The sequence below is a fragment of the Homarus americanus genome, unplaced genomic scaffold (assembly GCF_018991925.1).
Source record: "Homarus americanus isolate GMGI-L3 unplaced genomic scaffold, GMGI_Hamer_2.0 scaffold36970, whole genome shotgun sequence".
In the NCBI taxonomy this organism is placed as follows: domain Eukaryota; kingdom Metazoa; phylum Arthropoda; class Malacostraca; order Decapoda; family Nephropidae; genus Homarus; species Homarus americanus.
In genome coordinates, this window is record NW_024740094.1 from 2,769,926 (window position 1) to 2,786,532 (window position 16,607).

General features: G+C 41.4%; 1 protein-coding gene across 1 annotated transcript in view; it reads right to left on the bottom strand.

Annotated features, from left to right (window-relative positions):
- Positions 1-14,126, bottom strand: part of LOC121875147 (putative transcription factor SOX-15) — a 31,002-nt gene extending 16,876 nt beyond the window's left edge. Inside the window, 2 exon segments of the mRNA XM_042379563.1 lie at positions 9,872-10,793; positions 14,039-14,126. Of these exon segments, the coding sequence (XP_042235497.1) occupies positions 9,872-10,546 (675 nt within the window). The 5' untranslated portion in view covers positions 10,547-10,793; positions 14,039-14,126.
- Positions 14,127-16,607: the final 2,481 nt, after the last annotated feature.

Sequence of the window (16,607 nt, forward strand, 5' to 3'; positions counted from 1 at the left end):
ATAGGAGGAGGGAGGAAAAGGAGGTGGAGGAGGAGGAGAGAGAGAGAAGAGAGAGAGAGAGAGAGAGAGAGAGAGAGAGAGATAAATGTCGGATGATAGATAAATTGATAAATGGATAGACAGCACCACACACACAAACACACACACACACACACACACACACACACACACACACACACACACACACACACACACGCACACACACACACACACACACACACACACACACACACACACACACACACACACACACTTGTATACTGTAAGAGGTTATTATGTAATGTAGGTTGTGTAATGTAATATGACTGTAGCTGTAACTCATTGTTTTAGTACTGTGTTTACATCTGAGATCACGTGGTTGTTGTTGTTGTTGTTATTGGTGTGTTATGGTGTTGTTGATGTTGTTAATTATAAATGTAAACTACTACCACACCCCCGTCTAAACACACACACACACACACACACACACACACACACACACACACACACACACTTGTATTACTGTAAGAGGTTATTATGTAATGTGGGTTGTGGTAATGTATATGACTGTAGCTGTAACTCATTGTTTTACTACTGTGTTTACATCTGAGATCACGTGGTTGTTGTTGTTGTTGTTGTTGTTGTTGTTGTTGTTGTTATTGTTGTTATGGTGTTGTTGATGCTGTTAATTATAAATGTAACCACTACCACACTCAACCATAAAACACACACACACACACACACACACACACACACACACAACGTGACTGCAAGGCTAGTAAGCACGAACAAGAACAACCATGTGCACGTACATACAGAATGCATACAAGCGAGGGCACACAAACACACACACACACATAAACACCTTAACACACACACACACACCTCCTAACACACACACACACACACCTTAACACACACACACGCACATTACCCCTAACACACACACACACACCTTAACACACACACACACACACCCTTAACACACACACACACACACATAAACACCTAACACACACACACACACACACACACCCTCAACACACACACTTGTTTTAAAACGAGAGAGATAAACTCATATCCCAAAACAAAACAAAACTAAAACCGAAAACCCCAAACAAACAAACAAAGAAACAAACATAAACAAACAAACCCCTCCTCCGTTCCTAACATCCACATCTCAACACCTTTCACCTCTCCACCTCCTCCCCCTCCCTCCCCCTTCCCCCTCCCAAGGCCAAAGTTGCCAGCGTGTTTGTTTTCTCTTCACATTACAAAATAAACCTGGCTAATACATAACTTATCTCTCTCTCTCTGGTGGGATTTAAGGATGAATGGGGAGTATAACGTTAATCCCCTATTATTTAAGGTAAGGATTTTAAGGGTGTTGAGGGAGATTTAAGGGAGATACGTGGATTTTAAGGCAGCTATCCACATTAGCCTTGGTAGGTTGGGGTTCATGAACTGTCCTTGGTGTGTGTGTGTGTGTGTGGAAGGGAGGGGTGTATGTATGTATGTATGTATGTATGTATGTGTGTGTGTGTGTGTGTGTGTGTGTCTGTATGTATGTTTATTTTGTTATTATTTTTATTGTCTAGAAGTTATATTATCAAGACGCAATTACATCTCCGTCAGTGAGTGAGTGAGTGAGAGAGAATGAGTGAGTGAGTGAGAGAGAATGAGGGAGTGAGAGAGAGAATGAGTGAGTGAGTGAGAGAGAATGAGGGAGTGAGAGAGAGAATGAGTGAGTGAGAGAGAGAATGACTGAGTGAGTGAGAGGGAATGAGGGAGTGAGAGAGAGGGAACAGGAGGAGGGAGAGAATGAGGGAGGAGGAGAGGGAAGGAGGGAGGAGAGAGAAGGAGGAGGAGAGAGAATGAGTGAGTGAGTGAGAGAGAATGAGTGAGTGAGTGAGAGAGAATGAGGGAGTGAGAGAGAGAATGAGTGAGTGAGTGAGAGAGAATGAGGGAGTGAGAGAGAGAATGAGTGAGTGAGAGAGAGAATGACTGAGTGAGTGAGAGGGAATGAGGGAGTGAGAGAGAGAGACTGAGAGAGAAGACACAAAGTTCTCATCACTCAATCAAGTATCACTCAAACTACCCACGTCAACCTCCTCCTCCACTTCCACCTCCTCCTTCACCTTCTCCACCTCCTTCTACAAGATGGATAATATGCTCCACCACGCTCCTTCTTTAACTTGAGCATAGGAGCGTTTTGTGGGGGAGGTGAACACGTCGGAAAAGGTGTACCTGCATGTGTCTTAGTTAACGTAAAACAATAAAAATAATAATAATAATAATAATAATAATAATAATAATAATAATAATAAATGAGCATTCTTCTTTTTTCTTAAACTAATAGACCCCAGTGTTAATAGACCCTAGTGTTAATAGACCCCAGTGTTAATGGACCCCAGTGTTAATAGACCCCAGTGTTAATATTCCCCAGTGTTAATAGACCCCAGTGTTAATGGACCCCAGTGTTAATAGACCCCAGTGTTAATAGACCCCAGTGTTAATAGACCCCAGTGTTAATAGACCCCAGTGTTAATAGACCCCAGTGTTAATAGACCCCAGTCCTAATAGACCCCAGTGCTAATAGACCCCAGTTCTAAGTGAACCAAACCATTAAAACTGGGGCCCATTACCACTGGGGTCTATTAGGACTGGGGTCTATTAACACTGGGGTCTATTAGGACTGGGTCTCACTTAACCAGGCCCCTCTAGAATCTAATTACTGTAAGTGTTCAGTTAGATACAGGTACAGTGGGCTACATAATGTAGAGAGAGAGAGAGAGAGAGAGAGAGAGATTACAGCAAGCTTACATAGGAGAATTACAATGAGTGTTACAGCCTTCAGGTGCCGGATACAGTAGCTCTCAATATTACAGGGGAAGGTTACAGTGACTATTTATAGCCCTTCAGTGCCCGGATACAGTGAATAGGAATATTACAGTGCCCGAATATAGTAACTTTTTACAGCGTTACAGTGCCTAGATACAGTGACAAACCATCTTACAGTGCCTGCCCGAATACAGTGATATAAACATCACCCGGATACAGTGACTAATCAACCATCATATTACAGTGAGGTTGGGTACAGTGACTCCTTCATGTACCCTTGTATTATTATTACAGATTCAGGATCTTACGGGAGGTCAATGAAATATTGTTGGAGGGGAGGGGGGGGTAGGGAGGGGGAGAGGAGGGAGGTGCGGAGGGGGGAGGGAGGATGGGAGGCAGCAATACCCTACCTGGCAACTCTCTTTGTTGTGATGACGCACACTCCAACATGACGAAATTTCTTTTATTTTTGTTATTTTACGTTTTATTTTAACTATTAGATAAATATAATATAAGGATAAATTAACCTTATTTTTATAATATATTATCGTAAAAATATCATAAATGAATATGGAGTTTTAGAAAGAAGGGAAAAAAATTGGTGTTTTTATCCCTAGTTGGGTAATGAACGTAAGCAAAGCCAGACTTCAAGGGGAAAAAAACCTCCCTGAACGATACTGAACGAATGGATGTGGAATAAATTTGTACCCTGATCATTAATCCATTCGTTTATATATACCCCAACTTGTGCCCATATCCATAGTTTAAGAACAGCGATAACAAGAGGGGATAAATAAGGGAGATGAGAAGTACAAGAGTGAATGGGAATAAGGAGAGAATGATGAATTAGTGGGAAGAAAAGATGGAGGAAAAGTGACGATGTAAAGTGGAATTTCTCAAAGTTTCCTTCACCCTCTTCCTGCCTCGTTGTCCTTCAGTCCAGGTGTGTGTGTGTGTGTGTGTGTGTGTCTATCACCAACCCTCCAATATACACACACACACGCACATGAAACACACATACACACACAAAGCACACATAAAATATATACACACATAAAACACATACACATACAATCATGAAACACACACACACACACACACCTGTACGTAATTAACTTCAGGTAAGAATAACTCAGAAATAACCTTAATTTTCGTTAATTTTACCGTAGTTAACAATCGATCACCTGAAGATTAACTAACCTAACCCAACCTAACCTAAGCTAACCACTTTGACGCTGACCTAACCTAACCTAACCAATTAAGACTTGACCTTAACTGAGCACACCATTATACCGTATGTTTAAGTTATCGTATTATACTAGTGAACCCAGAGAGAGAGAGAGAGAGAGAGAGAGAGAGAGAGAGAGAGAGAGAGAGAGAGAGAGATAAATAACTAGATCACTTAAAAGTCTCTTCAGATTAAATTATTTTCCACAACGGTCACACACGAGAAATAAATCTGCCCCTTCTCTTTAATATTTCTTTAGGTCGATAAAATAAACCTCCAGTGTCTTTTAAATCTATTTAGTGTCAGGTTATGGTGCGGTGGCTGAGTGGATAGAGCTCTCATTGACTGGTCTTATGGTTATTGGTTCGTCATCCCCAAGGCACCGTTTTAGTTCACCTTATTGCACAGTTGAGGGAGTGCTACCAGTCTAGTGCAGTGACGTTATTAAATTTATATATATATTAATAAAAATAAAAAGTTAATAAAATCTTCAAAATTATAAAATTGATATACAATTCTGGTAAATAAAATCACTAAATATAATCCGCTTATAATAAAAACTAGTTAAAGTCAATAATAATAATAATAATAATAATAATAATAACAGTAATAATAATAATAATAATAATGATAATGATAATAATAATAATAATAATAATAATAATAATAATAATAATAATAATAATACCAAGCTGTTCTTTCCTAACAACTGGTCACACGAGGGATAAAAACAACTCCCTTTTTAATGTATAAACAAAAGCTTTTTTTTTCTTTTTTTTTCCTTAATGTTTATGTTTCCCAGGATGGACAAGTGAGGGTGTTTAACGAGATGTTGGTGAGAAGTACACAATGACTGTCTGTCAACCATTAGGGGTGGGTAGTACACACACACACACACACACACAATAATACACACACCACACACACACACACACAATATCAATAATACCGAATAATATCGCACACGCATCATCACACACGCATTAATACGCACACGCACACACGCACACACACACACACACACACACACACATATGTTCATTTACTCACATATATATATACATATACATTTACTGCGCACACACATCTATTTACACACATGGCTTGGATGTTGTGTATACCTACATATATTCATACAGAGTCGTATACAAGCAGTTAACCACTAACAAACATACACTATACACGCACACATTCTCTCTGACTGTGTATTTATTTTGTGTACCCCTCTCTCTCTCTCTCTCTCTCTCTCTCTCTCTCTCTCTCTCTCTCTCTCTCTCTCTCTCTCTCTCCTAACCAACCAGCCTTGGCCTCGTTGCACACTAATGAACAAAATGACTCAAATCAATATTGCAGATTGAAATGTTGCAATGATCAAGAGACAGTGTTGCGCGTTAGGAAACATTGCAACAACAGACACTCGACCTTGACTTCCTTAAACCTATCAACTCACTTTAATTTTAAGACATACGGCTCTTTAAATTTAAGGTAATGGCTTAAAGTCATCAGTTTTAAGTTTGGTGTTTCTTTAAATTTTACGAGAACTTAAATTTTTTTAGTCTCTTTTAATTGTTCTCGTTCCTTAAAAAAACAGATTTTTAAAGGTACGAAAAATTTAAAGAGAAAGAAGAAGGATTTAAACCTTAAATCCTTCTTTAATTATTACGTCTCTCTTTAATGTATGTATGTATGTATGTATGTATGTATGTATGTATGTATGTATGTATGTATGTATGTATGTTTTTCCAAATGGCAGTATAATAAGGAGTTATGATGCATTAAATCTTGAGTTTGGAGACAAATTTAGTATAAACAACAGTACCACAAAGACACATCCCCTCTCTCCCCTCTCTTCATGCTTTTTCCTCAATCCCACTCTCCTCACCTCCCCCTGGCCTCCCTCCCTCCCTCCCCTACTCTCTGTTGTCGTTTTTGTATGGAATAAAATCTTACAAAACATAAAAACCCGGCATAAAAAAGACGATTTAGAATTTTACTTTAACCAAACCAAATCTAACTTACCTAACCTAGCCTAACCTAACCTAACCTAACTCCAGCCTCACCTAACCTAACCAACCCCCAATCCCAACTAACTCCAACCAACCCAACCTAACCTTAACCTAACCTAGCTTCCAATTCTAACCTAACCTAACTCCAAACCCCTAACCTAACCTAACCTAAATCTTAACCTAACCTAACCTAACCTAACCTAACCTAACCTAACCTAACGTAATTTAACCTAACCAAGCCTAACTTAACCTAGCCTAACTTAACCTACTCTAAGCATCAGTATTCTAGAGGGTTGGCTGTGTTAGGGTCGTCTCCTATTGGTCAGATATGCAAGAGGGTGTTGCTACGTGGCTTGAGACCTTGTTGCCTATTAGTCGATGGTGTAACGCGACCACCAAACACGTTACGCTGCTTCTGATTGGTGAAAATTTTATAGGGGGTTCGCATCCTTGTTGTTGATTGGTGGAATTATCTTCGAGGGCCTAAGATCCTCGTTGCTGATTGGCTAAATGATGATAGAGGGGTTTAGAATTCTTGTTACTGATTGGCTAAAGCCTGATACGTAATTTTGTTATCTGATTTCTGATTGGTTAGAGAGGAAGAACTCTAACCAATCACATTATTTATCGACAATGCTTCTCTTTCCATCCAACCAATCACCAAACACGACACATTACATCACTTGCCATCCAACCAATCACCAAACACGACACATTACAGTACATCACTTGCCATCCAACCAATCACCAAACACGACACATTACATCACTTGCCATCCAACCAATCACCAAACACGACACATTACATCACTTACCATCCAACCAATCACCAAACACGACACATTACATCACTTGCCATCCAACCAATCACCAAACACGACACATTACATCACTTGCCATCCAACCAATCACCAAACACGATAAGTTTCAATTCTCGTCACGTAACCAATGACACCACGACATAGATCTCCCCTACCTAGCCAATCACGAGCCGTCAAAGCCCCCTTCAGCTGACCAATGAGGACACGCGACATATCACTCTATGGCGCTGACCACTGACAGACTGACATGACAACTGACGGAGTGAAACACGTGATGCTTTCAACCAACCACAAGTGCTGAGTCATGTTTATATATATATTCTCTCTCTCTCTCTCTCTCTCTGTCTCTCTTTAGGACTGAATGACAAGCAGTAAATGAATCTATGTAGCTGGTATGTCAGTGTAGAGAGAGAGAGAGATAGAGAGAGAGAGAGAGAGAGAGAGAGAGAGAGAGAGAGAGAGAGAGAGAGAGAGAGAGAGAGAGAGAAATTATCAATTATTCCATTTTTGTGTTTGTCAATATATTAATAATTGTTCTTGTTTTTTTGTCAATTTATTCCAATTTTGTCAATTTCTTCTATGTTTTTTTGTCAATTTATTCCAATTTTCGTGTTTTTGTCAATTTATTCTACTTTCGTGTTATCCTTCCTCTTCGTGTGTTTGTTCTCACCAGTTTATTCCATCCCTTCGTGTTTGTTGTTCTTGATGGAATGGATTCAGTTGGTGGATATTTCAACTGGGTGACATTAATGTTGCTTTCTATCCTCCACCCCTGGATATTTTGTTTGTTTTAGTGTTGGTGAGTGAGAGAATGTGTGCGTGTGTGTGTGTGTGTGTGTGTGTGTGTGTGTGTGTGTGTGTGTGTGTGTGTGTGTGTGTGTGTGTGTGCGTGTGTTAGAAGGAAATAGACTTTAAGCGGGTCATACATAAAGAATGTTTCACTGAATTATAAAGGTTTACTTGATCGTGGAGAGCGAGGGAGTGGAAGGTGAGGGAGGAGGGAGGGGCTGTGAGGGAGAGAGGGAGGGAAGGTGAGGGAGAGAGGGAGGGAAGGTGAGGGAGAGAGGGAGGGAAGGTGAGGGAGAGAGGAGGTTATAGGCTTTTAGAGTTGTTCCAGAGAGAGAGAGAGAGAGACCGTAATTGAGAGAGAACACTGTATTCCTCAATTTTCTTCTTAAAAATTGGTTAATAGGAACGTAATTCTCCTTAAAATAGGGAGAACAACTGCTAATTGGGGCATAATAATCCTTTAAATCGGGATATACCTGAGAATATTAACCTTTAAATAGGGAGTCAATTTTGCTTCCTATTACTAGTGTCTCTCTCTCTCTCCCTCTCTCTCTCTCTCTCTCTCTATCTCTCTCTCTCTCTATTGATTCTTGGAAGGTTTTAAGGCACCAATTCTAAATTTAATCATTTGGTCGAAATAAGGGAGAGAAGAAAGGAAGGAGGGAAAGAAAGAGGGAGAAGAAGAGAGGAGAAGAAATGAGGGAGGTGAAGGGAATGAGGGAGGAAAGGAGAGACAAAGGGAGGGAGGGAAGGAGGGAGAGGGAGAGAGAGAGAAATCAAGAGTGAAATCAATAATAATCGTAACAATTTACACATATAAACAACAAACAACAACTAACAAACAATAAACAAAAAGTAAAATGATAAACACGTAAATAAACAAAAACTTATAAAAATAGAAAATAAAATCCATATTTCCTCTGAGCGTCACTTGTACTGAGAGACGAACGAAAATAAACCGTGTTGTGAACGATACTTAAAGCACTGGGTAAAGTTCATTGACCTCTGATAATACGGACCACAAGGCAGGTTATGGCGTGTCCTGGCTCAAGTGTTCATTAACTGGAGAATTGATTTATAAAAGTTTAGATTTATATTGCCTTTGTTTACGTACGTGTGTGTGTGTGTGTGTGTGTGTGTGTATTAATTGGACACATTTGGACATTCAGGCTATAGGGACATGACATTATAATGGACGTGGTACTAGATATTCCAACAATAATAGGACATACCTTTAAATTGGACATCATGATGGAAATACCTTGGTGTTTTAGGACATGGATTAACGGACATTAAAACAAGGTAAATCGGACATAACAGCACGAGGAAATACCAGGACATGGTTGACTGATCATTAGGACATGGTCAACTTTTCACCGATATACAATTAACTAGACACAAGGACATGGTTTAATGAGACACTTGGACACCATACCTAGACGATAAACCACATCATTAACGGGTCAATAGAACTGGACATATGGGACAGACTATCATTCTGAACAAGGGAAGGCGAGAATCACTTAATTGGACACTAAGACACAACTCACTGGACATTTAGGACACACAGTCATTATGGACACTGGAAGATACTGATAACCAACACGTTATAGAGATATGAACAGTAGTTAGATTACTGGGTGCCAAGGTGTGCCAAGGTGTGCCAAGAGGGGAGAGAGGGTCTATTCTGGATAATTCATACCCATTTCGTTCCCATGGTATGTCGATCCACGTAACACACACACATACACACAGGATGCCACTGTGTGTGTGTGTGTGTGTGTAAACAGATCTCACCCCAGTGTACCAATAACCAATCTACCCACATAGCTTTATACTGTACCATTGTAAACAAGATTCCATCCTATACCATTGTAAGCAAGACTCCATCCTATACCATTGTAAACAGAAGACTCCATCTTGCTAATAAGATTTTATAACACCAGGGGGGACAAAGCCATCCTAGCTGGTCACATAATTAACTAGAAGGATAACTCCATCCTCCTTGTTCCATACTTATCACGAATAGATGGAAACTTTAACCATCTACCTCGTTATGCCGTCATAGGATAGGATTAGTTTGTTGACATTGCATTAAATCATGCCTACAGTCTATATCAAAGAGTATCACCTTTTCTCTATCCTACATCCTTACCTTTCTATCCTTCTATCCTGATTAAGAATTGAGAGAGACGTAATAGACATACCTGGGTGGCATCAGAGTAAGGAGTTGATGAATTCAAGTCGACCCTCTGTGAGCCAAACGTGACATCTGCTTGCTGGCGGCTCAAGGCTGCGGTCCTCTGATGATTACCGTCTACGTGTTGCTGTTTCTGTTGGAGCTGATCTTCCTCATGTTGTTGGCTCTCCATGTGTTGTTGTTTATGTTGTGGTTGGCTGCTCTCTTTGTGTTGTTGGTGGTGATCGGATGCTTCCACGTGTTGTTGTTGTTGTTGGCTTCTCTCCACGTGGTTGTGTTTATGTTGGCTCTCTGTACGTTGTTGTTTATGATGGTGGTGGTGATGGGTGCCGTCCACGTGATGGCGTTTATGTTGGTTCTGGCCGTCCATTTGGTGCTTATGTTGGTGCTTCTGGTATTGGGACCCGTCCACGTGCTTTTGTTTATGGTGGTGCTGTTGGGTACCGTCCACGTGCTTTTGTTTATGGTGGTGCTGTTGGGTACCGTCCACGTGCTTTTGTTTATGGTGGTGCTGCTGGGTACCGTCCACGTGCTTTTGTTTATGGTGGTGCTGCTGGGTACCGTCCACGTGCTTTTGTTTATGATGGTGCGGTCTCTTCCCGTCTCCTCTCGCTGACACAGGACCACTAGTACTCTGGTTGTGGGAGTGTGGACGAGAATACTTGGCATCATCGTGGTCCATGGTGGCATCACAGCCTCGAGAGAGAGTCTGAGGGTACAAACGTTGGCTTCCTGAGGCTTAAGAAACGTTGTTGTCAGCTGCACCAGTTTTGATATTCACTTGATACGTTATTGTTCTTTCCTTCACTATATTTCAAGATTTTTCTCCTTATTCTCTCGTCTCTCTATACACTTCTTCCTTTCTTGTTGTTCTTCTTCCTCTTGTCTATCAACCTTCCCCGTCTATCTCACAGTCACACCCTCTCTACCTGCAAAGAAAACATTTGATGAAGTTAGTTGAATTATATAATGATACTCCCAAATGATGCTTATATCAGGGGACACGACTGAACCTAAGAGGCTTTTAACAACTAACTTTGTATCCTAACTTACATGTACCACTTATTTACGTTCTTCAGTCAAGGAGAACATTTACCTTTAGAAATTCAACTGTGTTGTAACTTAAGTGAAACAGTCAGATACGTTCTCACTTCACAAGATACGAGGAAAAAATAAACGTAAAGACCTTTGTGAACGTGTCTTTCTGACAGATACGTTCTCACATTGCCAAATAAGAGAAAACTTGACCTTACGAACTTTGAAGAAAAGTCTCTAGATTAAGACTCCTTCCCCCTCCCTGCCGAGGACTTAAGACCTCTCAGTATGAAAGTTTGAGAGAGAGAGAGAGAGAGAGAGAGAGAGAGAGAGTCACAATTTCATCTAATCGTCAATACTTCACCATATTGTAAACATTACTCAACTGCATGGTGTAATCTTTTATGACGTCACACAGGTAAATAATCTGATAAAACATCACACAACTCCTTTACGTCACCTCTCTTGTGTGACGTCACGTATGTAAACACTACACAGATACCTCACGCCATCTTTTCTGACGTCACTCACAAAGAAAACTGTAGATGCGGGTACCTCACTTATTATTATTATTGTTGTTATTATTATTATTATTATTATTATTGTTGTTGTTGTTATTATTATTATTATCGTTGTTGTTATTGTTATTATTATTTATTATTGACGTAGTTATGACTGATATTAATATCATTGTTGTTGTTGTTGATGTTATTATTATTGTTATTGACGTAGTTATGACTGATATTATTATTATTATTGTTGTTGTTGTTATTATTATTGTTGTTGTTGTTGTTATTATTATTGTTATTGACGTAGTTATGACTGATATTATTATCATTGTTGTTGTTGTTATTATTATTGTTATTGACGTAGTTATGACTTGTTATTGACGTCATATTTTTACTCTATGACAACAGACAGTACAGAGGGCGAGGCGCCTTAACAACGACACAGGTGTTTGGACACGAATGGCCTTGTTGCCTGGTTACCTAACCTCAAAACACACTTAGACAGCTCTATTATTATTATTATCATTGTTACTATTACTTGTATTATTATCATTGTTATTATTAGTGTGGCCACAATGACTCTAACATTACACTTGGCCACAATGACTACCCTAATACATGACCACAATGAATATCCTAACACATGGCCACAATGACTATCCTAACACATGGCCACAATGACTATCCTAACACATGGCCACAATGACTATCCTAACACATGGCCACAATGACTTCCCTGACACATGGCCACAATGATTACCCTGATACATGGCCATAATCTTGGCACATGGCCATGACTCCCTCTCTCTCATTTAATGTGGTTACACTTATCATTCTTTACTCTCTCTCTCTCTCTCTCTCTCTCTCTCTCTCTCTCTCTTGTACACTGTTCTCACATTCCACTGTACACTCTTTGTACATCATACAGTAATAGTACATCATTGTACATTTCACTGTCAATCCTACACTTGCATTGATTCATTATACTAAGTACACTTTTCACTGTTCATTATCATTCATTGTTCATTACGTGTACACCATTCATTAATTGTACATTTTTTCACTGTCTTAGCATTCATCCCTGTGTATACCTTATTAAGTGTAAATTTCACTGCACCTTTGTTGACTTTTCGTTCATTCCTCCAATCTGTTATTTCACTGCACTTTATACATCTTTTATTCACTGCATTCATCTACCATTCACTGCATTCTTCAATACAATGCCATCCATCTTTCATCTTTTCAATCACTGTTTCATTGATCTGTCACTTACTTGTACACTGTCAATCACTGTTATATTTCACTGTTCGAGACTTACAAATCCGTTTTTCACTGTTTCCCTCAAGTTCACTGCTGGAGGTGAAACGTCATTGCATATACTGAGCATTCACTGTAAACGTTTTTCACTGTAAACCACATTCACTGCTTGGGAACGTTACTCTACACTCTCTACCTAAGCAAACGTTCTCTGTTTCACTGCTTGAGAACGTTAGACCCTGTGTTCTCTACCTAAACAAACGTTCTCTTGTTCACTGTACATACATTATCACTGTTCTGTACAATCCACCCACTTATCACTTACAATGAACAATGATGAACTTTTATGTACACCCTGTCACGAACGTTCATTTTGTACATGTTCACTACACTCTTTTACACTGTTCACCCTTTATTATTATTGTTCACTGTACACTCCACAAGTCACTGATGTACATTGTGTTCATATATGTTCATTAGTTATTAACGCTAGTGTTGTTTTCTTGCGTTATGGAAATCTCTCTCTCTCTCTCTCTCTCTCTCTCTCTCTCTCTCTCTCTCTCTCTCCAATTATCGCTCATTACAATTAATTAGTATATTCTTCTCCTTATGATCAATTAATCCTATTCTTTCCATCTTCACACCATAGTTATTTGATTTTCTTCTCGTTTCCCTCATTTAGTCTCTGTCTCTCTCTCCACTCATTATCGTATACCACAGTTAGTTAATCTTCTTTATCTCACGTATATTTGCTCTCTCTTTCTCTCTTCCTCTCTTATTACATCATCGCTAATCAACATTCTTATCTTTTCATTCATTTAGTCTCTCTCTCTGTCTCTCTACGTAATCACATTTGTTCTTCATATAATAATAACATTCATGACAGAGTGTGTTATATGTGGTATAGTTCATCTGTTTTGTTCTTTGATCCTGTTTTAGTGTTTGTTTTAAAGAGATTGTGTAAAATGGTATAAGTTTAATGAATGTATGTTTGTGTGTGTTTGTGTGTGTGGGTGTGTGTGTTTGTTTATAGCTAATTAAAATACATACATACATACATAAACGTAGACATCAACAGACAAACATTAAAGTCCTTCCTTCCTTTCATTCAGTCACACACACACACACACACAGGTAGATGAGCTGGACCTTTAAACACACGGAAACAAACAAACTCGAGGCCTAGAAAACGAAGTACCTAGTGAGAGAAGTTCCCTCACTCAATAACCTCTAAGTTATTTCACCTAAAAAAAAAAAACCACATCGAAGTAAATCACATAAAAATCACTTCAATTCTCACAGACACACTTGCATGACATTATTCTCTAGCTTCATGACAAACTAAAACCTTCTACCCAACTTGTTATGGCTACCTGTCATGTCGGTTCACGAGACACTGTCAAGCGCGCGTGTACCAGACGGAGAGAAACGGGAAGACTTCCACCCTACCGTAACTCTAGCGCAACACTGCCAGACGAGGCTGCTGCGGCGCCCCTGTTTGGGTCCGTCAGCTGATTGAGTGACGTCACAGCTACCGCGTCTCAAATGTCCATATGTCTGTCTCCACCTATTCTCCTCTTCATTGTCTTATTCTCCCGTCTTGAGGCTCCCACACCCCTATAACTCCTCGTTTACTGCTCCAAGAGTCTCTTAAGAGTCTGAGGGGAGGTTAAGATAAGGCTAGGGAGGCGAGGAGAGCCGAATCAAAACACCAAGGTCTGGTCTGGCGGGAAGAGAGAAGCGCGCGCACGTGGATGGCACAGCGGTACAAACAAACATTGATTGGTAGCCGCTGTTGCCATGCGAGGTTCTGGCGCGCCCCTGTGGATGTTGGGAGAGGGATGGTGGTGTTAGTGGTGCTTCTGTGGTGGTGTTAGTGGTGCTTCTGTGGTGGTGTTAGTGGTGCTTCTGTGGTGGTGTTAGTGGTGCTCCTGTGGTGGTGTTAGTGGTGCTTCTGTGGTGGTGTTAGTGGTGCTTCTGTGGTGGTGTTAGTGGTGCTTCTGTGGTGGTGTTAGTGGTGCTCCTGTGTTGGTGTTAGTGGTGCTTCTGTGGTGGTGTTAGTGGTGCTTCTGTGGTGGTGTTAGTGTTGCTTCTGGTGGTGTTAGTGGTGCTTCTGTGGTGGTGTTAGTGGTGCTTCTGTGGTGGTGTTAGTGGTGCTTCTGTGGTGGTGTTAGTGATTGCTTCTGTGGTGGTGTTAGTGTTGCTTCTGTGGTGGTGTTAGTGGTGTTAGTGGTGCTTCTGTGGTGGTGTTAGTGGTGCTCTCTGTGGTGGTGTTAGTGGTGGTGTTAGTGGTGCTTCTGTGGTGGTGTTAGTGGTGCTTCTGTGGTGGTGTTAGTGTTGCTTCTGTGGTGGTGTTAGTGGTGCTTCTGTGGTGGTGTTAGTGGTGCTCCTGTGGTGGTGTTAGTGGTGCTTCTGTGGTGGTGTTAGTGGTGCTTCTGTGGTGGTGTTAGTGGTGGTGTTAGTGGTGCTTCTGTGGTGGTGTTAGTGGTGCTTCTGTGGTGGTGTTAGTGGTGCTTCTGTGGTGGTGTTAGTGGTGCTGTGGTGGTGTTAGTGTGCTTCTGTGGTGGTGTTAGTGGTGCTCCTGTGGTGGTGTTAGTGGTGCTTCTGTGGTGGTGTTAGTGGTGCTTCTGTGGTGGGTTAGTGGTGGTGTTAGTGGTGCTTCTGTGGTGGTGTTAGTGGTGCTTCTGTGGTGGTGTTAGTGGTGCTTCTGTGGTGGTGTTAGTGGTGCTTCTGTGGTGGTGTTAGTGGCTTCTGTGGTGGTGTTAGTGGTGGTGTTAGTGGTGCTTCTGTGGTGGTGTTAGTGGTGCTTCTGTGGTGGTGTTAGTGGTGCTTCTGTGGTGGTGTTAGTGGTGCTTCTGTGGTGGTGTTAGTGGTGCTCCTGTGGTGGTGAGTGGTGCTTCTGTGGTGGTGTTAGTGGTGCTTCTGTGGTGGTGATGGTGCTTCTGTGGTGGTGTTAGTGGTGGTCCTGTGGTGGTGTTAGTGGTGCTTCTGTGGTGGTGTTAGTGGTGCTCCTGTGGTGGTGTTAGTGGTGCTCCTGTGGTGGTGTTAGTGGTGCTTCTGTGGTGGTGTTAGTGGTGCTCCTGTGGTGGTGTTAGTGGTGCTTCTGTGGTGGTGTTAGTGGTGCTTCTGTGGTGGTGTTAGTGGTGCTTCTGTGGTGGTGTTAGTGGTGCTTCTGTGGTGGTGTTAGTGGTGCTTCTGTGGTGGTGTTAGTGGTGCTTCTGTGTGGTGGTGTTAGTGGTGCTTCTGTGGTGGTGTTAGTGGTGCTCCTGTGGTGGTGTTAGTGAAGTGCTTCTGTGGTGGTGTTAGTGGTGCTCCTGTGGTGGTGTTAGTGGTGCTTCTGTGGTGGTGTTAGTGTTGCTTCTGTGGTGGTGTTAGTGGTGCTTCTGTGGTGGTGTTAGTGGTGCTTCTGTGGTGGTGTTAGTGGTGCTTTGTGGTGGTGTTAGTAGTTGCTTCTGTGGTGGTGTTAGTGGCTCTGGGTGGTGGTGCTTCTGTGGTGGTGTTAGTGTGCCTGTGGTGGTGTTAGTAGTGCTTCTGTGGTGGTGTTAGTGGTGCTTCTGTGGTGGTGTTAGTGGTGCTTTGTGGTGGTGTTAGTGGTGCTTCTGTGGTGGTGTTAGTGGTGCTTTTGTGGTGGTGTTAGTGTTGCTTCTGTGGTGGTGTTAGTGGTGCTCCTGTGGTGGTGTTAGTGGTGCTTCTGTGGTGGTGTTAGTGGTGCTTCTGTGGTGGTGTTAGTGGTGCTTCTGTGGTGGTGTTAGTGGTGCTCCTGTGGTGGTGTTAGTGGTGCTTCTGTGGTGGTGTTAGTGTTGCTTCTGTGGTGGTGTTAGTGGTGCTTCTGTGGTGGTGTTAGTGGTGCTTCTGTGGTGGTGTTAGTGGTGCTCCTGTGGTGGTGTTAGTGGTGCTTCTGTGGTGGTGTTAGTGGTGCTTCTGTGGTGGTGTTAGTTGTGC